Raw genomic sequence first — 24,707 nt, 5'->3', positions numbered from 1 at the left:
GAAAATTATTGATTGAAACTAATTGCTAATTATTATAATCCTCTGTAATGCAACATATTCCTGCCTGTTTAATAAAAAAAACAAATTTACTTAAATCTAACAATTTTAAAACTATAATAGTCAGGCATGATATTCCGCTTTGAAAAAAAAATCGGGGCCGGCCAAGAGACCCCCCGCCGCACGCCCGGGGAGCGCCCGCTGCTTTCCCTCGCCAGGGCCAGGAGGTGGCGTGTTGCACGGAGGCTGGTCTGTGGCTGGCCCAGCTCCCTTTTCCTGCCGCTCAGCGGCCTCCGCTCGCACCGCCCGGGCTCTGCTCAGGTATCCGGCTGGGGCTGTCAGGAGTTGCTACCGCCGGCGCAGCTCCAGTCCCGCGTTGTCTCGGGAAGGGAAAGGCAAAACCAGGAGCCGCTGCTGCCGTTGCAAAGCGCCACCGCGCCTCTTCCTTTTTGCCTTTCCCTTCCTGAGGCAACGCGGGACTGGAGCCCCGCCAGCAACTCCTGACTCGGGGCCTCCGAGGGGAGGGGAAGGAGGAGAAGAAGGGGGGAAAGGGGGGGGATTCCCAAAAAAATCGGAATTCCGATTTTAATCGGAAGAATATCATGCCTGAATAGTATCGCACTCATATTCACGTAAGGAAAAATTATATCCATTTTAGAAATTCCATTTGAATATAAAATCAATCACAAAAAATGTAAGAAAACAAAAATATAAGAATTAACATATTAAAAATTTTAAATAAGTTGTTCAATAATAATTATGGCTTTGCTTGGGATAAAGTAAGAATATAAAAAGGTGGAACAGAAATTATTTTAGGATTTTAGGCCATATATCAGCAATTAAGATATTATTCCCAAAATTGATCTAGTTCAAACTCTTCCAATAGATATTCCTGACAAAAGTTTTATCATTTGGGACAAAATAAGTTTATTATTTTGCTCTAATTCAATATACAATAGAATAAAATGTTAATTTAAAATGATGCTACCAGATTTTTGTCTTCCAAAGACTAACCTGGTTGTCTTCATACAATGCTTGAAACAGTCTTTGTCAGTTTGGAGAATGATTAGCAGCCTCTATACATGCAGACACTATTTTAAGCTGTTACATCAGTGGCATCAACTTCCTTTAGAATCTACACCCCCCACACACCCACACCCATTAATATTGTTGATACCTCAAGTTATTAAATGTCATTACCCAAACATGCAGGAAATATTTTATTGATTTACTTACTCTACATATTACAAATGCAATATTACACACGCATTAAAACCTTACTATAATGAGAAAAAGTTAATTTTATTCAATATCTTTATAGAAAAACTATAGTATTGAGCATATCAAGTCTTATCTACAAGGAATATAGAAGATATTACTCTATTCATGCATTTTTTTTCCAGATGTGAGTCCCTGCAAAATTGCTTTCTAACGAAAGGAGAAGCTTCACTCTTTGTAGAGGATGGAACTAATAAATAGTAAAGATTAGCAAATGAAACCTGCGTGGCCTCTCAAATATAGATACAGAAACGCTGGTTCACCGAATATGTGAATGCAAATAGTGCAGAATGTGATTATATAAGCCCTGTCTTTTAGAAGTTAAGTAAATTTCATTTCCACAGTTCTCCGAGAGGTTTGTGCTGAGCTTCTTGCATAGCCTCTTCTGCAAAGGATTTAATTTCTTTGTGCAAATCTTCTACACTCTTTGAAGCATCAATCAACTATATTAGAAAAACAAAACATACATGAATGAATGAAACATTCATAAATGGAACATTTATTATTCAATGAAGAAAAAAGTGTCATTGAATGAATGCCCTAAATTCAGCTTTTCAGCCAGAGATAAATGATTCATTCCATCTTATGGTCATAAAATTAAAACAAACAATAGAGTTAACTGCAAGTATTACCAGCTAATTCTATTTTTTTAATATTTAATTTCTTACCTTCCAGTTTAAAGATTTATCTTTTATCAAATGGTAAAAGCACTGTAGAACTTTCTCCTGAAAAGACGTATTCTCATAGCGTTCGTTTCCAAATTCTCCCCGTTTGGCTGCTTCCGATGTGCTCAATTGAAGAAAAAGTATCAAATCTGGCTTTGGAAGCCCCACATCTGGTTGCTTACACCATTCCAAAGAGAAGTTCTGTTCAGAGAGAATTAAGAGCAGTAGTAAATAGTTAAAAGTAAACAAAGAACTATTTGATAAGATTATAGGAACATAAATTATAGTTCTATTTGTTCACTATTGTCCATAATTTCAGTTCTCAACAGATACACATTCTTGCAGCATTTGTATCTTTTCGGTTTATATCTTGTACAAATATTTGAACATAAGAACTTTAACAGGTGTGCTACAAACTACTATCCTTCCCCAAGGATATTGTCTATTCTACTAAAATTCCCATCATATTTAGATACTCAACTATGACTTTTGAGAATAGTAGCCCTAATGAGTTGTTGATCAAAGAAGTCTTCCGCTTTTTCAAGGGTATCCAGCCTAAATCTCTTTTTCTGCCATGTTACCCACCTAAAATTTACATTATATTTTATTAATTTTGATGTTAGAAAATGGTATGGCCTCCTTAGATCTCTTACCCTCTTTGGAATTTGCTTTAAGACAGTTGTTTACCCGCATATTCAAGTGGTTCATATCTTGTCTTATGTAAAATTTTGTCTCGCATGGATTTTTTTGACTAATCTGATATGGACTTCTCTTGGGAGGTTAAACTTCCTTGCATAATTTGTTTGAATGCTATAGAGTTTGTCTTACCTCTGTGAATATCTCCTCCTTATCTGTCCCTAATATCTTTGCTAGTATGTGAGCCATCACTTCCAATAAATTTTCTCCTTTTTCTTCCTTCACATTTTGAAATCTTAGGGCTGCCTTTTCTACTTCCAAAAAGATGACCTTTGTCTCTAATTCCTTGTTAGCTTTTTCTAGTTTATCCGTTAAGTCATCTACCCTTTTTTCTTCTTTACCCATCTTTGTCTCAATTTCTACATTTTTTCTTGATTTTTCCTAACCTCTTGTTGAAAAGCTTCAAATTTTTCATCTATCTTTTGTATCTTTTCCTTTAATTCTGATCTCACCACCCCTATCTCATTCGTCATATCCTCATGATTTTTAAGCATCATCTCTTGCATATTCATCATTAAACTTTGTAGGTCTTTTATAGTGCTTGATCTTTCTTTTGGAAGCATTTCATCAATAGCCCTCTGTGTGGAAGGGCTTGCTGTAGCTGTTGTAGTCATCGTTTGTGTGGGTATTTTCCTAACTGTACCAATCCTAGATACGTTTGAGGTGCTTGACATATTAAACAATCTTGTCACTATATTATTTTTAATCCACCACTCCTACTTTTTCTCCCTCTTCCCCAATCCCTCCACCTCCCCCACACTTCACCCTCCCTCTCTCCCTTTTATTTCTTTCTTCTTAATAGCACAGTATCACTATAATTCTCCTGTTATCATCCTCCAGTAATCAATTTCTATAATAATCTATAGTAACTTTAAATTATCAGATCTCTCTATTTAGTTTCCTTTAAATCTATAATACGTTAATATTAACAGTAATACTATAATATCTTAATCAGGATTATAAATTTATTAAGTACCGTATTTATCGGCGTATAACACGCACAGGCGTATAACACGCATCTTCATTTTAAGAGGAAATTTCAGGAAAAAAAATTAAATTTCTAAATAAAAACTTTGAAGCAAAATAAGGGTAGCTCAGAACTTTTTTTTTTATTAATATTATTACCACTTATAAGGTAAATCAGTGGTCCCCAACCTTTTTTGTACCAGGGACCGGTTTCAAGCAGAAAATTTTTGCAAGGACCGGGGGGAGAGAAGAGAAGGAGGCTTCGCTCTCTCGCTGCTCCACCATCAAGGAAGAAACTGCTTCAAAGAAGCGGGGGCTTTTCCTGTCGCCGCAGCTATTCAGGCGCTCGCTTTCACCCCACTCCCACCCGCTGCCGCTTCAATCCACAGTGTCCCATTCTGCCTGCCTGCTCTGCCTGCCTTAGTTTCTGGTTGTTTGGGAGCAGCTTCGGCTGAGAATAATAACTATTCGCCTTTTTACTCAGCCAAGCTGTTCCGATTCAACCATTAACGAAGGCAGGCAGGCAGGCAGAACGGAGCACTGCGGGCGGGCGGGCGGGCGGACGGGGTGGGGTGGGGAGAAACGGGCGCTTCAGGAAGCTGCGGCGACAGGAAAAGCCCCCCCCCGCTCTTTGAAGCAGTTTCTTCCTGTGCTGGTGGAGGAGCAGAGAGAGCGACTGAGAGAGCTGACCCAGAGAGAAGGACAGGTCTTCGGCTCCCTCCCTCCCTTCTTTCATTTGTGTCCTGATCCCCGATCCCAGCAGCATTCACCGAAGGCTTAATATATATCGGCGCAGCAACACGACATCATTTGCCCCCTATTTTCAGGGGGAAAAAGGCGTGGTATACCCGATAAATACGGTACTTTTCAAAAATTCTATATGATATATACTTTATAACAATGATACTTTGTAATAATATTAAACCCATATTGGAAAGTCCATTAACAAATATTTAAGTGTATCAGTTTTTCAAATCTCTTAAACCACTTAACATTTTTTTAGGTATATCAGTATATTGTCATCAAAGAAAAAAAGAAAAAAAAAGAAAACAAAAACAGGGAAGGGAAGAAGGAAAGGGAAGGGAGAGGGGACAGAGAGAGAAAAGGATAACTAAAGAATTCAATTTCAAATATATGATTATTAAGGAAGACACCAATAAGATTTATCACTCTGAGTCCTTTCCTAAGATGTCTTCACACTAACAAAAAGAGAAAGAGGAAAAAAAAAGATCCAGTACTCTCAGCCACTCTCTCCTCTTTAACTTTGTTGCAAAGAGTCATTGTGTATCTTCCGTCCAGTCCCCTCTTTTTTTCACCTCCCTGTTACCAGTAGGTGTCTCTTTCACGATACAGTGTCTCTGTCTTCTTTAGATTCGCTGTGTCACTCTCCACCCTGCATCCATTTTCTTGGGAAATCTTTTTTCTTTTTAAGTCCCTCCAAAATCTCAATCTAGGATGCAACAAGGAAAAGTAAGCAAAGGTAAACCTCCAGTCCACCGTTAACGATCACCTCTTCCACCAGTCACCTTTCTAGTTTTATTGTCCATATCAATCTTACTTTCACAGCGTCCATCCAAAAAAAGACTCCGCTATCAATGTTATGTCCAAAAGGTTATTTTCTCCCAATCGTGTGTTCCGATCCCGGAACCAAACTTAAAGTTTAAGCAGCCAATTATTTCTTCACCCCGTCTCTCGTTTGGCTTTACAGTAATCTTCCAATCGTTCTGTTCGTCATGTGTCTCGCCGCTCTGGCACCTCTTCAACTAGAGCCAACTCCGATAGCCAAGCTATTTTTCAATATTATTGTGTTACGCCTCCTCTTCAATTAATTTCTGATTCGCTTTCAGGTTGTTGCTTTTGTTAGTTTAACTGTACCTTCGTTCCACTAATTCATCGCTTGTATGACCGGCTGTCAGCGCTCATGGACGGCCATTGTTGGTCGTCCGCTTCACCGTTCGCTCGTCCCTGCTTTACCCCGATTTCCACCACAGACCACCATCCGTAGCTTGTCTTCGGAGACCCTACTCCTTTGGAAGCCCTCCGAGCTTCCTTTAGATTCCATAGAGTCCTGCAGAACAGGGATAAGGGTCCGCGTTTTGCAGAGCTACCTGCTCACACGTCCCTTCTCCCTGAAAGCTGGGTCCATCCTCCCTTAAAGTTAAAATGGATTTCCTGCCAAAGCCTTTACACTAACAAAACTTTGCAACACTGCAAATCTATAAAAAATCTAATCAGCAGAGCAGAAAATTGACATAAACTATTTGATTTCCAGAGACTGCTGCTAGAAAGGGTAAAGTAAAAAAATGATACAATGCTAGGCATTTCTGATTTACTCACTTCTTTTGCACCTGTAAAGGCTACTCCAGAAAAGGCGTATCTGTCCACTATTAGAGTGATACCTTGGCTTAATTTTTCTTTAATAGATGGCCTGAACAAGAGAATGGCATGTTATTTACCAAAAATAAAAATAGATTAAGTTACAACAATAGCATTCCATGACTATTCATTTAGTATGCAGGGGAAGGGCAATGTTCACACATCTTAGGGAAGAACTCCAGAAGCAAGTAATGGTGCAAAATGGGAGATTTCAGTACTTCTACTTTATATAGATTACTTTAAGACTGCATTGTTTTGTAACATCTTTTAATATAATGGAGATAATATACTAAACAAATTGGGCTACATCAAAATTATAACCAATTATAATTAGTTTTTATTAACTCATTGGACAATTTTTAAAGGCATAGTCACTGGCACTTGGATAGCTCTTTAAGGACAGTAAAATGTGTTTTGCTAATATCATAGTTTTCAGTGTCTTCATTTTGTTACTAACAGTTTAAAAACTATATTGTTTTTGAGAGTCAATTTAATCAGTTGTGGGACTCAATTTTTTTTACTACCAGTTCTGTGGGCGTGGCTTGGTGGGTGTGGCAGGGGAAGGATACTTTAAATCTCCAGTCAGAAGTGGTATTTGCCGGTTCTCCAAACTACTCAAAATTTCTGCTACTGATTCTCCAGAACTGGTCAGAACCTGCTGAATACCACCTCTGAATTTGATGCAGTTTTATGACTAGAAATTGAGAGACCATGAATTCTAGACCCACCCTAGGCATGAAACCAGCTGGGTAATCCTGTGCCATTCTCTCTCAGTCTTAGGAAGGAGGCAATGGCAAACCACTTAAAAAAACACTTGCCAAGAAAACTGCAAAGACTAGTCCAGGTAGTCTCCAGGTGTCAAAATATATCAAACACACAAAAAAATAATGAGTCTTTACAAGAACTTCAGTAACTTTTTGGGGTGTTTATATAATAGGTTTATATAATATTGCACCAGAGTTGCAATCTTATGGCCTATGTGTTATAATTCAAAGTTAATTTCGTCCTCTTCTCTTACATTATTATGCCATTCTGTACCATATCTGTGCCAGGTTTAAATGGGTTGTAAAATCTACTTTTTGGTACAGTAAAATCTAACTTTTGGTACAGTATAATTTAAACGTGTGTTAAATATAGTTTGCACCTGTTGCATTGTTATTCTAGAACATTTCTTTATTTCAAATATTTTACCAATATTTCTATACCATAACTCTGAAATTTCAAAATCTTGACAAGAGATAGTATTCTTTTCCTGATTTTGTTCCCTGGTTACCTTTCCCATCCTTTTCAGGAAATATGCACAGAACAATCCTATCTGTGCTGTTAGAGAACTTTTTAGGGTAGAAATAAGCAGAAATAATCTGCTTTATCTTCCCAGAAATAATGCTCAACCTCTTGAAATAATTCTGCTTACATCTAGTAATTTAATTACATCTAGTTTATAGTAACAAGTAGTTAATAATAATCGAATTCCAACCTGCCTTTCATCTTTTTCTGAAAAAAAAACTCCTGATATTTCGAATGTTGTTGGGAGAAGGGGTTTTATGTCCGATTTCCTTCTTTGAAATCAGAGCTGCCTCTTCAACCTGAGAAGGGCATCTAAAAATATTTTGGATCTTGGAACATTCTATACAGACCATAGGATTGCAGCCTAACACAATATTTGAAAGTCATACATTCATAATTTTCCCAAAGTAAAATGTGAAATCAAATTGGATTTAATGGGAAATATTCGGACCCCCTAGTACTAGACAAAAATTTATCTTACACTTGCTCCCAACGATTAGCAGAAAACAGTAGATGCACTGTGTGGTCCTCCAAGTTGTTTTTCTTTTCCAAGTAAGAACTTATTAGCTTTCCAGTTTCTGTTGATCTTTCTGTAATAAACAAAGAGGAAAAATGAACTATAACACATTTCTTCAGTGTCTGCAAATTCTTTCTTTTTAAACATATAGCACGTGCATTAAATATGCATTCGATAAAGTGCAATTGCTTTCTCTGATAATTTTCATTTCTCTCAAAATTCAGTTGAAAGTATGGCATGACTTCAATATGCAATTAAAGTACTATTAAGTATAGTACATACAAAAACTATGACTAAGTCTGCATGTTAGTTAATTACACTTCATGTCTTGAAGTGTAAGAAATAAAACTGTATGTGCCTTTTCCCTCTTTAGTGCCATAATCCAAGTGAACATGCAAACAAGATCTTAATGGAGTATTTAAATATTGTATATACAATGGTGTCTTGATACTCAACTGCTTTGAAACTTATCAAATTTTGTAGTCAACACATTTTGACATGAAAATTTTGTCCTAGTATTGTTTGGTACTCAATGCACAAGTTAAAATTTGTGTCAGTGACGGCTGCCTTGTGATTCACTGCATTATTCTTTATGGAGAAAATTTGGTACTCATCATTTTTTGTATTCATCAGCCTCCTGGAACCAATTATCAATGAGCAACAAGGCACCACTGTACCAAATAATCTGCAGTGGAAATAAAGGAAACATTGTTTAATAACTCACTAGTAGGCTGAAAACGATTAAATGTAAGCATATTTTGTACAGAACCAGCTGCTGAAAATGCGTGTTCCAAGTGTTCCAATAGAAAGAGCTTAAAGAAAAGCTTAACAGTGTAGGACAGGATTACTTTTGAGTATTTATTAACTATAGATTAATCAGATTGTAATAAACCATAGATGGTGAACAACACTTTCCCTAGCAATAGAACAATCGCAAAACCCTTTTAGTGTTACCATTTCTTTCTTCTACCAGTTGATCCATAAATATAAATTCCATAATGTCATCTAAAGCATGCTTGTCTGGTTCTGAAGGGCTGTACCGAGTTTCAGTCTGCTCTGCGACATTCTATGACATTCCTGCATTGTGTATCCACGCCGAGGTCTGCATTCCACTTACCGGGAAATCTGAGAAGTTCGGCCTGGTGCCCTCCTGCCCAAAGGGCCTCCACGAGCCTTCGGCTCTGTGTGCTTTTGCCTGCTCGGTCGACCCCCTCCAGGACAATCAAAGCCCCTCGACGGCCCGCCATTGAAAAACCCTCCCAGTTTCTATCCGAAGCGGGCGTGGGGAGTCACCGAACTTCCAAATTCCCGCGCTTGAGTCATAGAAATGATCCCTCCGGGGCGCAGAGCGGCCCTACAGTCGCCATGGTAATCAAATAGGAAGGTGAAACCGGAAACGCGCGAACATTTTCTTTACACGAGGTCCTGGAGAAATACCAAGAAATAAGATTGACCTAGAAGAGGGGGAAGAAAAAAAACACCTGAATTTCCTTCTGAGCACCAAGAACTGCGAGTTAATTAAAAGTGCGAGCAGGGAAGCCGGGTGCTTCGTCGGCTCTTCTCTAGGCTCGCTTTTTAATCTCTTAACCTACAGCATTTATTAACCGCCAAGTCTTTTGGGGGCTACGTTGTAGAAAATTTCAGTGTAAACAGACCGTCCCAATTAATTTGTAAGGAGATAGGTGGAAGCACCTGCTGCGAGATAGGTTTTAGAAATCATTTTTTAAAAATTCCTAAATGAAGGGAGAAGCGATCGCTGAAGACTCTCGTATGCAGCATTTTAATTTAACGAGAGAACGTCCCATTTGGATATATTTCCGAGGATTTTTAGTCATGCTTAGGTACGCCAAACCTCTGCTTCGGGTGCTGAAGGCCGAGTACGTGGCATTCCCTCACTTATCCCCACAACAACCCTGCGCGAGATTGGCTGGCTCCAATAAACCAAGCGAGTAATTGAAAGGACTGCATCTTTTCAAACCATTTCTGCAAGTTAACCATAACAAATAAAACTTCTCTCTCAAAATCTTAAAAAAACCCCTTCAAGGTAGCATGCTTTGGTTTATAATCAAGTCCGTTGTGAAAAATTTCTGTTTTCACTCCAGGGATTGACAAACAGTGCGCAACCCCATTTTAAGTTCATTTCCTCTGTTGGCGTGGCTAAAGAGAAAGGGCACAGGCCGGAACAGGGATAAAGGGAGAACTCTTTACTTTGAAAAAGAAACACGAATACCCTCAGAGGAGCATGAAACATTAGCCCAAAAGACTTAGAGGCGAGAACGTTAGGCATCCACGCTGCGTTTGATATTAAGCAAAAGGCCTGAAGGGAGATACTGTTTCCTTGCAGGCGCGCCCCGGGGCCATGTCGTGCAAACTCTCCACCGTCCAGCCAACTTCGCCCGCTGGGGGAGAAGCTGTGTCCGGACAGCTCCCGGCGTTCCAGTCCTCGTCCCCGCCTTCTCACTGATAGGCGGCACGGTGGCGGCGCGACCAATCGGTGGCGGCGCCTCATGACTATGCGATAAAAGCTTGGCCGGCCATCGCAAAGGCGCTGGGGTGACAGCGCCGAGCGCGCGACGGCTGAAAGGTGGGCGTCGGCCGGTTTGGTTGGCGGTTGGCTGACTCGAGATGGCGGCAGCGGCCTTGTATTTGGAGCACTATCTGGACAGTGAGTGAGTGCGGCGTTGGGGCGGGTTGAAGCGCCGCGTGGTCTCGCCGGCTGTTACAGCTGCGCCATAGCCCCGGTGTGCGTGTTGGTGCGGGGATAAGATTGGGGGGGGGGGGTTCAGAGGAACTAACCGGCGTGGTATTTTTGCTGCGTCACACCTCTTAACTGCGCGCCGAAAAAGACGTTTAGCCGGGTCAGGCGCTGTAGTTGATGGTCTTCGCCGGTAGGGGCCGCTTCGGCGCTCCTCGCCGTCACTGCCACCTGTAAGCTTGTTACGCAAGTCTTTAAACGGAGAGCATTTTCCCGGGTGACAGGCCCCATCTTCTCTCTCGACAACCTCGTGGCCATGAAAGTACTTCCTTTTTATGCCTCGCAGCAGGCCGGCGCAAGACAGTTGCTTTAAAACAGTTTGAAGAGCAAAAGCGAACCATCTTTTACCGATTTCTCTCTAAAAACAATTGATCCGTCGCGGATTTTTAAAGCGAACTTGCCGCCTTCTGACTGGCTCAGAAGAGTTCGACAGAAAGCTTCCTTTCAGTATCCAACACCGACTAGAGACTTGTGCAAACGTCGAAACGAATGCTATCAATATTGAATTCAGAACTGCAGTGAGGAAAAACTCAGAGGAAAGAACCAGAAGTCGGCTTACAGTCCAGCTTTCACCATCTACAAGTAGTCCTCGACTTACGACTGCTCATTTACTGAAGTTATAATGGTGTTTTTAAAAGGGGATTTATGGCCGTTTTTCACACTTACAACATTGAAGCATCCCTTTAGTCAAGTGATCAAAATTCAGATGCTTGGCAGTTGGTTCATATTTATGACAGTTGCAGCATCTCAGGGTCATGTGAACCTCTTTTATGACCTGACAAGGAAAATCAGATGGGGCAAAACTCACTTAACAAATGTTTCACTTGGCAACATAAATTTTGGGCTCAGTTGTTGTCAAAAGTTGAGGACTACCTGTATAAAGATTGAGTTGAGAATCCAGTCTGCCCCCCTTGTTAGGCTTATCCTTATACCTTCATGGATGTGGATGCCTCATATCCTTGACTGGAGGAAAGTACGGCCCTACAAATACATAGTGTTACAGCTCAGGCTTAACATGTTGCATCATTAAGAGTTCTCTGAACTTGATTTGGGGACTGCAGATTTTGAATTATTGCATTAGAAAAGATCAATGGAGAAGTTTTGAATAAATGGAAGACAGATCCTCCCCCCCTCCCCCCAAAAAATCTCTTTGTACCTTCTTTCTGCAACAAGGGATATACTGCTGCCTATACTGTATAAAAATTATCAAAAGCAGTGATTGATTAGGCTTAGGAAAACCGTGCTTGCAACAGGAAAGATGTTGTGTCCTGCTTTTCTCCAGCCCTGAACATGCACTAAACTAGGGTTGAGACTAAGTAGCCTATCATCTTATTATTATTGGCCATTTTTTATTTTTCCAAAGAAATGATTGTTTTATTATATGAAAACTGAGATGAAAGATTGGGGGGGGGGACAGGGAGATACAACTTTGAAGCAAGCAACTGAAATAATGTGCAGTACATTGAATTCTCTGAAACTCACATTTCTATTAGAAAAGGGCAGCAAAGCAGAACCCAGGAATCAGCCAGGCAGTGAGTTTCAGTAATGAAGTAATATCACAAAAGTAAGTAGATTAATAAGCTGAAGATACTTCCCTGGATTGAATTTGACAGAGGAGCTAAACAAAGTAAGGAACCATGCTTTCACTGACAGCCCATTTGTAGATATGTGGGAATATCAGCCTCCTGGAAGAGCTGCTGTACGAGATTAATAGTTTCATTATAAAAGAAAGAAGAAAAGAAAGAAGTGGCATGATTGATATTTTTTTCTCTTCATCAGCCAGAGCAGGAATGTCTAGGAAACAACAAATTCCCATGGCTGGATGGGATAAGTGGTCTTGCAGCAGAAGAATTGTAGCCTTGCATGCTCCTGGTCTCTTTTATACTCCTCTTCCCTATAATAGGGAGCGTTCACATAGAAGGTTTTAATGCATTTTCCAATAGAAGACCACATTCAGTCCCCCGTCACTCAGTAATAGGCTCATGAGATGGAAGAACCACTGAGGATAAGGAATTCTCTCAGATACCCAACAGCCTTGATAAAGGATCCATAGAATTAGAATGTGAAGTGTTGGAGATATCAAATGTACAGAAAATGATTTATGCTGGAAAAGGCATACATTCTGTGCCAAAAATGTATTATACATGCTGATGATAGAAGTAAAGTTGGTGAAAGAATTTGGAGCAATATCTTCTGCCATTATCCATAATATTGTTAGAAAACATGGAAACTGCATGTTGACATTGCTGCAACTTTAAACATTTCTGCTTTTTTCCTGCTAACATCCTCTGATAACAGAATATTTGGAGATAGCACGAATGTTAGTGAACAGAACTAATGAAGTGAGCAGTGTTTGTGAGCCACAATTATCACTTTTAATTCTCATTCGGAGATTTTAAAGTATTTTGGGCTCTAGCAATATTTGTTTTCCAGCCTTAGGCACTGGAACCTATGAGACCAAGTAGCATATACAACTGGGAATGATGTGTGGTGGGAAGAGATCATAATGATAGTTACAAACTGGTTAGAAATTTAATTTGAATAGGTTTGTGGTATGAAAAGGATTCAGTCTTTCTATCTCTCTTTCAGGCATTGAAAACCTGCCCTGTGAATTACAGAGAAACTTCCAACTTATGCGTGAACTGGATCAGAGAACAGAAGGTATATTCAAATATACTAACTCAGATCTATTTCAGATAATGCAGGGATACAGTTGTTTGTTCTAGAATCACATGTAGCCTTTTGTCTAATTTAAAAAGGCCTTCGCAAAAAATCAGTTCAGAATCATGGTAAGAGATACACTTCCTCTCCTACACTTTATTCTTGGAAGAGAGTTGAAAGAGTATCAGAAAGAGAATGAGAGAAAAAAGAGGCTTACAAAAAGAATGACTATGTACTTTTGGTTCTAATCCCATTCACTGTTTTAAGCTGTATCTTTCATGGTACCTTCAAAACAATATATTTCTCATTTTGTTCCTAAGTAATATAGCCTTTAATAGAAAGAAAGGTTTCCCACTTTTGATGTAATGTATATTTACCTAGTGATAGATTTAGATAGATTTGAGAAGACAAGTTTAAGGGCTCGCCATACATTTTAAAACTAAAAGTCAAACAATTAACTTTCTCATCTTGGAAATAACTAGTGATAAGAATCAAATTATTGAATATTTTATTTTTGTATATGACATGTTTTAAAGGACAAACAGTGCAGTGCTGGTACTGCAGTGCTATTTATTAGCAAAAAGTATATTAGAAGTAGCCATTTTCTTTAATTTTGGTTCTCTGCTTGCATATGGGAAACAAGTACTGTATTTGAATTTATAAGATATTGTTGGAAAACAGTTGTTTAAATCAAACTATTTCAGAAGTCTGAATACAAAGGGATGTTTTCTTCTAGCAGCAGAAATTTAAAATTTTAATCCTCAAAATTATTATTCTAGTCATTTACATTCAGAGAGTCAAATAATACTCTAGTCTTTCCTTAACTAGCTGGTTTTTGAAGTGAAAGTATTTAGCTCTCTTCTAATGTTAGTGTTTGTTTAGCATCTCAAATCACACATGATATATCCAGTAATAGGCTCCATCCATCTGGTAATATGCTTAAAGATTTTGTGGTAAAAAGATGGTTGCCAGTGAGTTAGTAAGTTGAGGTAAGTTCATTGGAAATTGAAACACTTAAATTTTAGAAATTACAGTGCCAAAGACTTTTAAAATGATATTTTAGGATTGTAATTTCCATCCTAGATTTTAAAATACATATTTGTTAAATAATATTCTTAAAATAAGAAATAAGTTTTGTTTTGTATGGTTCTTGAAACATTTCAGTTATAAAATACAATTAGAATACTGTGTTTATGTGAAAATAAATCCCAATCAGATTAATAAAACCCTCTGATAAATGAACTCCTAGCAATAGCATTGAAACACATTTTCTTATTTCTCTACTTCATTTAATTCTTTGATGCTTTTTGGTATGATGAAGTTTGGATTGCAGTTTCAATTTTATACTTATACTGTTTCTCATTGTCCTTCAGACAAGAAAGCAGAAATTGATAGTCTTGCTGCACAATATATTTCAACGGTGCGGGATCTGTCATCAGAGCAACGAGTGGAAATCTTGCAGAAGATCCAAAATGCTTATACAAAATGCAAAGAGTATAGTGATGACAAAGTGCAGTTGGCCATGCAGACCTACGAGATGGTAAGATTAAATAGAGCAATGATACTGCAGAAGACCAAGACAGTGCCTATGTTATGATATCCCTTAACTAATCTTTTAGCTTGTCTTTCAGATGGCAACTTTTTAAAAATATTTAGCAACTATTCACTGACAAATGGAGGAGCTATGCTGGACTTCAGCTAACACCTATCATGCATTTTCTGATTCGGGGATTGTGTATAAATAGTACTGTTTCCTCATTTAGTCTTTTGCAAAATGAAAAACAGTAAAAATGTGAAGTCTAGAATAAATACTGTATGATAAGTAATTATATTTGTTAGAAATAAATTTATCAAAATTGTCTCTTCAGCCATATTTCTGGAATGGATTATTGATTAGAATTTCATTGAGGAATATATTAACAGCTATGAAACAATTGGTATTCACACATTGAACTAAGTCATGATTTTTGACCCTGACTTATTGATAGGTATAATAGCTATATTGTGCACATTTGACATTGAGACATAACTGATAGATAACATTCCTTTGTTTCTGCATTTATAGAAAAAAGTTTCCAATGTCTGGAAAAAAAAGAATTGTAACCATCACATATATATTTGTTACTGCTATGAAGCTTCAGAACTATGAATTTAGTATACCTGCTTGCTACACTAGTAACCACATATTTTCATGTGGTTTATAAAATTATAAAGATATATACAATATATGAGTATTGCATATTCTGTTATTTAAAATTAATGAAATATTGAAAAAAATGACCTAATACTATATTGTTTATCAATTAAGTATCAATCTATTTGATGCTTTCTTTTTTCTCTTCCTGTTTTTCCTTTTCTTAAAAATCTTTAATTAAAATAATGTAATGGTAGGAAGGGACATTATTAATCTAGTTTTAAGAATCCCTTATTATAACATTAGACGGCCATTTAGGCTACGTTTATATCCTTTCAGTGAAGGAAAGTATTCTGCCTCTTGAGACAGTTCTGTTGTTAAACAACTGTTATGATTAGGAAATTATCCGATATCCAACCAAAATCTGATTCCTATTCTTATTTTACCGTCTAAACATGTATAGCCAAACTTCTATTTAATATTTTATTACAGAAAACTGTTTGATTTTTAATTAAAATACTATTTAAGAAAATTTGTTTTCTTCAGCTCTGTGGTGTATCTGTCTGTTTCAGGTGGACAAGCACATTCGACGGCTAGATGCTGACCTTGCCCGATTTGAAGCTGATCTGAAGGATAAATTGGAAGGCAGTGATTTTGAAAGCCCTGTGACACAAAACTTAAAAAGTATGGATATTGTGACTAATATGATAGAGTCTTTAGAACTTGAATTAATTTTTTAATCAGCTTCAGCCAACAATCTTGGTCCTTGGGATGTGTATACATATTTGTATATGGGGAAGTTTGTTATATGAGGAAGTATATGACTGATGATATAATTACATACTCAAATACTGGAATGGAGGAAAAAAAGGCTATTTATCTGACCAAACATAATTTATGAGATAAATTGTCTTCAGGAGAGAAAAATGAGAAGGATCCAGGGATGCAGTTTTTCTGATTTGGCACGTCTCCTTTGTACAGGTAGTCCTTGACTTACAACCATTTGTTTAGTGACTGTTTGAAATTACAGCGGCACTGACTTATTGTTTTTCATACTTAAGACTTGCAGCATCTCCATGGTCACATGATCAAATTTGCTGTTTAGCGTTTGGCTCATTTATGACAATTGCAGTATCCTGGGGTCATGTGATCAATTGTGACCTTTTGACAAAGTCAATAGGGAGGTCAGGCTCACTTAACAACCTTGCTACTAACTTAACTATGGTGATTCACTTAACAGTGGCAAAAAAGTTGTAAAATGGGGGAAAACTAACTTAACAACTGTTGCTTAGTAATGGAAAGTTTGGTCTCAATTGTAGTCATAAGTCGAGGTTTACATGTACTTCAAATTGATGTTTTCAGTTAGGCAGATTTTGTGAAGAGAAGTTGTTTGAACTAGACATATCAATCTTCTTTAACAGGACTCCTTAGCTGCCAAGAGAGTGATAATCCGTGAAACAATTTGAGGGAAACTGTATTCTAGAAATCATCCAGATTCCTGCAGGATCAAGCCGTGAATAATAAAAATTAAGAATAAATAAATAAGCAATGAAATTGTAGATGAAATCCCTCAGCTTTACTCATTGCACTAATTTGTATTTGAAATCCTGCCAGCAGGTGACCAAACAAGAAGGAGATTTGGGAATCTACCAAACACTGTTCTGAAATTATACCATATTAATTAGTGTCAGGGTAACAACAGTGCTATGGTGCAATAATAGGTTATAGGAGCAGCTTGGTTTGTATCAATATACTTTCCTTTATGATTGGAAAGGAGGAAAGTATATTAATGTGGCCTTGAGGAAGTGCCTTATGACAACACTTCCTATAAGAAAAGCTTACTTCTTGCCCTGAACACCTATGAGAAAAATTCTCAATTAAAAATGGCATTGGAGAAAAGCCTCCTGTGATAATATTAGTCCACATGTCTAAAAACAAAATTATACTATTTTCCTTAACAATGTACTTAATGAAAAATACTTGTATTTTAGAGGGGAGAATTCCAAAGGATAAGAAAACCTCCCGTGGTCGAGGCCGGCGGACATCAGAGGAAGAAGTTCCAGTGAAAAAGAAACCAAAAAGAAGGTTAGAAATTAGTAGAGACTATAGTCAAGAGTTTTGGGGTTGGGTTTTTTTTCCCCCAAAGTCAACTTGCAATAGAAACACTTTTTCATTTCAGACTCCAAGAAAGTATTGTAGGGTATGTATATTTTGGATTGTAGCTTTTGATGAGAAGGAAAAATCCCATTCACACAAAATATTTCAAAATTATGCAAATTGGATCTATCAGTCTATAAAGAATTGACAGAAACGAGTAAAGTTTAGGAACCCAATCTCTGAACAACTGGAGAAAAGCAAGAAAAATCCTTTCCAGGTAGGCTTAAAAAGGAAGAAGGGAAATTCCATTTTGCCTTCCTTCTCTTCTAGCTGGCTTCAAATGGGGTTTTAAAAAACCCACCCAATCTGGTCAAGGGTTGGAGAACAAGCAGAAAACAGCTATTGGGAATATCAATCCCTAGTTTAAATATCCTAGCTCACAGACAGTAGTGCCTGTATGCTTGGTTTTTTTTTTTTAAAAAAAAAGCATTGGTTGCAATTGTAGCATATGGGCAAAATGTGTCCAAACTAATTGGTACTGTCCATACCTTTAGCAGGAAATACTACAAGGAGATGAAATTGTAAGTTTATGAATGAAACTGTAGGTATCCTAAAGGAACCAATGGCATCATCTAAATGATTACAGATGCACATTGAAGTAGAAAACCATAGATCTGTGACTCTGTTATGCTGCAGTGAATAGAGTAGAAGAGAATGTTTTTATTGGATGACATAAATTTATGAGTGAGAGCAAGATAAAACAGTACAGAAAAAATGTTTAAGCTATTCAAAAATCCAATGGTGGTGTCTTTCTGCTATGTATCATCTTTGAAAAAGTTCTGTTGATTATAACATTTGAACATAAGATCATACATATTTGTATCCTTGAATGTTCTTCCAGGGATTTGAAGAGTCTTGTCTTGTTCACTTCTTTTTTTCTAAAGAATGAAACATAAGAAATAGTGTCTATTCATAGAATTTACTTTCCAGCCCTTTGATCATTCTCCTAGCCTTTCTGAACCCAGTGCAGTATCTTGAATTCTTTCTGGTGTATTAATATTGTATTAAATTTTATTTCTGGCTTGAAACATTATATTACAAGTAGTCCTCGACGTATGACCACAATTGAGCCTAACATTTATGATGTTAAGTGAGACCATTAAGTGAGTTTTGCCCCATTTTACAACCTTTTCTGCCACAGTTGTTAAGAGAATCACTGCAGTTGTTAATTTAGCAATAGTTTTTAACTGAATCTGGTTTTCCCGTTGATTTTGCTTGTCAGAAGGTCGCACAGGTGATCACATGACCCCAGGACACTGCAACTATCATGAGTCAGTTGCCAAGCAGCTGAATTTTGATCATATGACCATGGGGATGCTACAATAGTTGTAAATGCAAAAAACGGTCATAAGTCACTTTTTCAGTGCTGTTCTAACTTTGGTTACTAAACTAATGGCTGTAAGTCAAGGACTACTTGTACTATTTTGTTTTGTCTGCAGGCTTGTTGAGCATGTTCTCTTCTTTCAAGTCGTTAATAAAAATGTTAAGAAATAGAAGGGATATTGCCCACTAATTGTCAACCTATCCTGACCTCATCAACTTGCTAATCAGAATATCATGGAATACTTTGTCAGGTGTTTTGCTGAAATCATGATATAGGATGCACAGCATTCTCACAATTCATTAAGGATGTTTGTTGATTTAAAAAATGCAATAGAGTTAGTTTGGCAATTCAAAAAAATCAGTTTTTGAACCCCTTCTAGTTAATGACAAATTCTTAACATTCTGAATTACTGAGTCACTGACATTCACCCATTTCCATTGAATTTATATCATAGCAGGTCTGAATTAGCGGATACCATCCTGTCGGTTCACCCTTCTGATGTCTTGGACATGCCAGTGGATCCCAATGAACCCACATACTGCTTGTGCCATCAAGTATCTTATGGAGAAATGATTGGGTGTGACAACCCCGATGTGAGTATTGAAATAAACCAAAGTATGACAAATGCTATCCATTTGTGCTATGAGTTGAAATTTGCTGTCTAAACCAAAAACAACTGCCAGTCCAATATAGGATTCTTCATAAAATCACAAACCATCCCTGGTTCTTGCAAAGTGTTAGAACATTAAGTCATCTTGTACCCTTCCAGGAAATACAATTTATTTTGCAAGAATTTGTATTGCAAATGTGGAAGAAGCAACACTGCAGTAGCTATTTAAAATTACACTGATGTATAGGTTTAAAGGAAAGAAAAAGAAGATGCAAAGTAAAAAAAAAATCACAGCCATAGTAACACCATGGAGAGTTTCTGCAGACTTTTTGTTACACAATTTTGGAAAAGGTCAGTTATATTTTTTAATTTGAAAAAAATCTATATGTTAACATTCTCTGCATATCGTTGCTCCATATTTCATACTGCATAGCTGTCACAAACACACAGAATACATACTATTATGAAATCACGAATATATTATCCGTGTTTTCCTTTGCTGTAAAGAATAAGCCGTGTGATTCTACCATGTAAGCATTTTGCAGTAAAGAATATTGTAATAAAATTTGCTATTTCTGCATGTGATACGGAAGGACCAGTTAGCCAAACTCATGTTGCTTATAAGACTGATGAGGAAAACATAATGCCATTCATCTTTTTTTCAACCCCAAATATAGTGTCCAATTGAATGGTTTCACTTTGCTTGTGTGGATCTCACAACCAAACCCAAAGGAAAATGGTATGTACCATGAATTGTTTACTTTTGGTTCCCCTATTTTCTTTATAGATCATTTGTCCCAAGAAGGTTGAAAATACTATTGCTAAGATATATTTGATTCAGCGCTTTCTATATTATTGTGGAAGAGCTATCCTTTGATATCTGAGGTTATAATATAAGGCAACTCTTCCTCAATCTAGCAACCTTCTGGATGTGCTGGAAATTATAGTCTCAACGTATTTGTCAGGTACCAATTTAGGGAAGAGTAGACCACACAATTACTGTAAGCGTATCTGTTGGGAAACATATTCCACTAAATTTAGGAACGTATATAATTTAACAAATTGCTCGTATGAAGAAATTCCTTCATTTGCAAATATCACTGAAATCTGTGAGACTTATATTCTAGGATTTATACATCTGCGTATTTGCAAATTTAAATTGGCAAATTAAAAAAAACTACATATCCACACACGTAATATACTATACATATCTTATGTGGTCTAGGATGTTTAGGCCAACATAGAGAGATATGTGTATGGAATGAATGAATGAATGAATGAAAATAGGGGCGTGAATATGTCTGTGATAATATTAATAGGGGACATGAGACCTCCAATGTTCCTTGTGCTAATCTATTCATAAATCAATGTATTCCTTTGTCAAATAGCAGTGGTTTCATAGGGCTAAATATAATGCTTCTCTTTTTTTAGGTACTGTCCTCGCTGTGCGCAGGAGAAGAAGAAGAAGTAAAAATGATGTATCGTATGAAAAAAAGTTTAATATATTCATATGTTGCAGTATTTTGTTTTCATCACCCATCTTGTTTGGCCTGAAACAATGTGGTAGCAAGATGTTCTTTATTAGCCATACGAATGACAAAAGTGGCGTATACAGAAAGTTCATTAGTGATGATTAGTTGGGTTACAAAGTACACTTCTTCGTCACTGTAATCCAAGATATGAAGTACTTAAGAGTAGGTCTGCACTGGAATTTCTGCTAATATATTATATATATAACCTGTGAAAACTGCCTGTGGCCTTTCATGTGAAGAAAATGGCATCTTTTGTCACGAAATGTAGTCACTTTGGGAAACTTTCACCAGTACCATTTCAGTGGCAGAATGACATGTTTCTCTTGTATTTCCCAATGCATCCTCTAAAATTATTTTAGAGGTTTGGAATGAGCATTGGGAAACAGGTTCAGAATGAAGTATGAGTCCTGTATATGAGAAGGATAGGCTTGCATAATTTTTGATGCAGGCCTTTGCACAATAATTTTATGAAGTCTTTTAAATCCAGTATCAAAACCTTTATCGTTGTTGATAAGATGTGGAATCACATAGTTCATTTTTGCAGGTAGATTTTCCATTTGTATAACATTGGATTCTGTCACAGAGTGGGTTGAGATTTTCAATGTGCAATTTTGCCACTTTGGAATAAGTTTGCAAAGTTATATTTCACACAAAGAAATTGTTTTTGATTAGGAGAGTTCACAATGCTTATTTCAAAATGCTTGTTGTTTCTGTGTACTGTCCCCTCTGAGCTTCATTCTGGTTTCACTGAAACTGGATGCATTGCTGTCATTCTTACTGATAAGCAATACCTGTGATATCAGTATGGTATAAATCCCTCATAAAATAAGATTTAATATTTTAAAATAGGTTTGGGTTAACAAACAAAGGAACAGGAAGACTAGTTTTCAGGGAATAATGTTTTATAAAATGAGAAGTTCCCATAACTGCACAAAAGTGTTAAATAGAATGTTATGCAGTACGTTCATGTTCTGACTTCACTGAGATACTTTCTACTACCCACTGTAAATATTAACGTTCTTTTCTGAGTTTCTCAGGTAAGAGAGAGGCATTCCTCCCACCACACACACACACACACACACACACACATATACAAAACGATTTTTGTTGTCCACCTGTCATTCTCTCATAGATAGGTCAAGTTTGCATGCTTTTGTATATTTCATAAACCTGAAAATTCTGTTCAGCTAGACAAAAACACTCTTGTTCGCCAAGGATTCTGCCATATTACCTTCAGCTTTTAGATAGTATATTTTAATTTTTTTTTAAGTAAAAAGTGAAGTCGGTTTAAATGGAGGAATATCCTTTTGAAAATATCCAGTTGCCTAATTTGCTAGAATTGGTTTTAGCTTGTAATGTAAAAATGATTGCCAAAAATGTTAGCAATCAATACCTTTCTTAAAACACCGTTATATCTGCAGTATCCAAATGAATCCCATTTCAGCCTGGAAAAGTTGATCTCTAGAATGTTGCAAAACTCTCAAAATTGTTAGTTTACATTTAGAAAAAAAAACCTCTTATAAGAGTTTGGTTTTTATTATGGAAGAATGCAAATTCTTATAGTTTTGTACACACAATTTTGTAGTTAGTAATGCAGTTCAGTTACAGTATTTGTACCATTTTATGTATTCTGTAACTGTACTTGCTTTCTAAAAATGAAAACTGCATTATTTTCCTAAGAAGGAGAGGAAAAAATAACATTATAGTATTTATGCCGTAGGGTCCTTATATGCTTCTGGAATGTCATATTGCTATACAGTGGTACTTCAGTACTCGTTTCTGGGAGGTGCAATGAGTACAAAAAAAAAAAAAAATCCCCATAAGGAATAATGTCAATAAATTCAATACATTCCCAAACCAAAAACTGCACATTTTAAGGCAATATGTAAAAAGCTAGGATTGTATATCATTACTTTCCATGAAAACAAACCTAAAAATTAGTAAATACTTAGATTAAATAAAATAAAAGCTTCACTGTAACTTTACTGATGAGGGAAAGAAATGCAGAAATACACAAGATGACTGCGGAAATTAAGATAAGACTGTAAGGTGATGTGCACAGGGCAGGGGCTATCAAGTGACTAACAGGTCACCCTTTGTTTTGGCTGGAAAAGTTAGTGAATCATGAGGCAACTGACACCTTGCGTATTGAGTACCAAACAAACGGGACAAATTTTTCTCATCAGAATGCATCAAGCACCAAATTTGATGAGTTTCAAAGCAGTTGAGTGCCAAGGTACCAATGTATAGTGTCTCTTTTAAACGTTAAGGAATTTCAGAAGACAGGCTTTGTTCCAAGTCGGATTCTTAAGATACTGCAAAAGAGATAAAACAAAGCACCGATAATTCTTTTTATAAAAGAGGAGGAGTCATTAGAGCTCTGGAGTCATAAAAGGGTAGTCTATGGCCATATAAATGTTAGATAATTCCTATCATCCCTTACATTGTTTAGTCTGATTAAAGTTGACAGATATCGGGAATCAGTAGAATCTGGAGGATCATACTGTATCTATTTCTGCCCTAAGTTATGATAAAATTCCTAGAAGTGAGCAAAAGATAAATGTGAAATTGTGGGTGTACTATATTGATCTGCTATAAAATAAAGTGTGCCTCTGTAGGTAGTGATGTATGATGACATTATACTACAATAGCAGTTACTTTTAAATTATGTTTTTCCTGTCAGTAAAGAGTACAGTACTATAGGTTGATGGAAAAGCTCTTTTTATGTAATTCCAACAATTACTGCTGCTACATGGTTCCTGAAGCAAATTAACATTGTTAATTTAATAAACAAGATTTAAACTCAATTCTTCAATCCCAAGGAATTAGGTATTTAGTATGCGTGAGTGAGTGAGTAAAAAACCATCCAATTTTTGAAAAATGATATGGGACTGAGCAATTGTTCCATGTTGACTTGTCTATTTTGAAAGAAGGCTTTGCATTGATACCAACTAGTTTATATTTGAAGTTTTAAAATCCATATTGGTTTTGAACTTGTTATCTTGATTCTTGTCTTTTGAGAAACTATTCTGAATATTGCTTGTACAGTATCCTGTTCCATTATTGAAACTTGAACGTGAGGAGCTGAATACATGTTTAAAAAAATAAAAAACTCCATTTTTCAAAAAGAAATGTTATCTTTTCCCCATTGTTCCTCATAAATGTCACAGCCTAAATTTTCTAGTTATAGCTTTAGATTTATGTTTCCTTTGTAAATGAAGAGAATATTATAAATCTTTTTATTAAAATGTGAGATGTATTTTTGATCATGTTATGGATATATTAGGTATATTATTATAAATAAAGTATTTTTGAGAACAAATATGTGGATATATTTTGTTTCTGAGAAAGAAAATAGTGCACAAACTAGAAGTGAATTTGTTTTGCAAACCAAATTCTATCTATCTATCTATCTATCTATCATCTATCTCAGGTTTGAACTTTTAAGTCACGCTTCAACGTTCTCTGGAATAAAACGCAGTTGTGTAGTTGACTTATTTTAAGCTCCATTCCAGGAACCCTTTGAATTTCACTTTTATGTTTTACACTAAATCTGGAGTATAAGTGATATTTGAAATGGAATTAACCCATTTTCACCACTGTATAACATTATCTTAAAGAAAATATGGAAGAAGCATCATTGGCTTTGACCAGTTTCATTCCATTCTTCTTGTTCAAAACATCTAGCTCAGTTGTACATTTGATGGCATAACCACTTTAAATTCATCCACACTTCTAGCAGTTGTTTCAGT

General features: G+C 36.7%; 2 protein-coding genes across 8 annotated transcripts; one reads left to right on the top strand and one right to left on the bottom strand.

The window, feature by feature from the left end:
• Positions 1-603: 603 nt before the first annotated feature.
• On the bottom strand, positions 604-10,681 carry DTYMK (deoxythymidylate kinase). 4 transcript variants are annotated; one of them, XM_087964940.1, is made up of 6 exons: positions 10,579-10,681; positions 8,900-9,236; positions 7,747-7,855; positions 5,940-6,030; positions 1,944-2,141; positions 604-1,718 (listed from the first exon to the last, which is right to left on the bottom strand). In XM_087964940.1, exons 2-6 carry the CDS (start codon positions 9,027-9,029, stop codon positions 1,608-1,610), a joined length of 639 nt encoding a protein of 212 aa, XP_087821066.1. In that variant the 5' UTR covers positions 9,030-9,236; positions 10,579-10,681; the 3' UTR covers positions 604-1,607. The 4 variants fall into 4 exon arrangements, with proteins under 4 accessions (XP_087821066.1, XP_087821069.1, XP_087821067.1 ...); XM_087964943.1 differs by having other exon boundaries at positions 8,900-9,207; positions 10,579-10,661; XM_087964941.1 differs by lacking the exon at positions 10,579-10,681 and adding an exon at positions 10,013-10,138.
• On the top strand, positions 10,295-24,277 carry ING5 (inhibitor of growth family member 5). Of its 4 annotated transcripts, none has more exons than XM_087964939.1 (8): positions 10,295-10,451; positions 13,127-13,198; positions 14,572-14,738; positions 15,905-16,016; positions 17,324-17,417; positions 19,271-19,406; positions 20,101-20,162; positions 20,855-24,277. In XM_087964939.1, exons 2-8 carry the CDS (start codon positions 13,171-13,173, stop codon positions 20,892-20,894), a joined length of 639 nt encoding a protein of 212 aa, XP_087821065.1. In that variant the 5' UTR covers positions 10,295-10,451; positions 13,127-13,170; the 3' UTR covers positions 20,895-24,277. The 4 variants fall into 4 exon arrangements, with proteins under 4 accessions (XP_087821065.1, XP_026549952.1, XP_026549889.1 ...); XM_026694167.2 differs by having other exon boundaries at positions 10,301-10,451; positions 19,268-19,406; XM_026694104.2 differs by having other exon boundaries at positions 10,308-10,447.
• Positions 24,278-24,707: the final 430 nt, after the last annotated feature.

Source organism: Notechis scutatus, chromosome 4 (assembly GCF_049901735.1).
Source record: "Notechis scutatus isolate UNSWTSFEM ecotype Mainland chromosome 4, rNotScu1.2, whole genome shotgun sequence".
In the NCBI taxonomy this organism is placed as follows: Eukaryota; Metazoa; Chordata; class Lepidosauria; order Squamata; family Elapidae; genus Notechis; species Notechis scutatus.
Note: the sequence above shows the minus strand (reverse complement) of the source record. Positions and strands in the feature narration are given on the sequence as shown.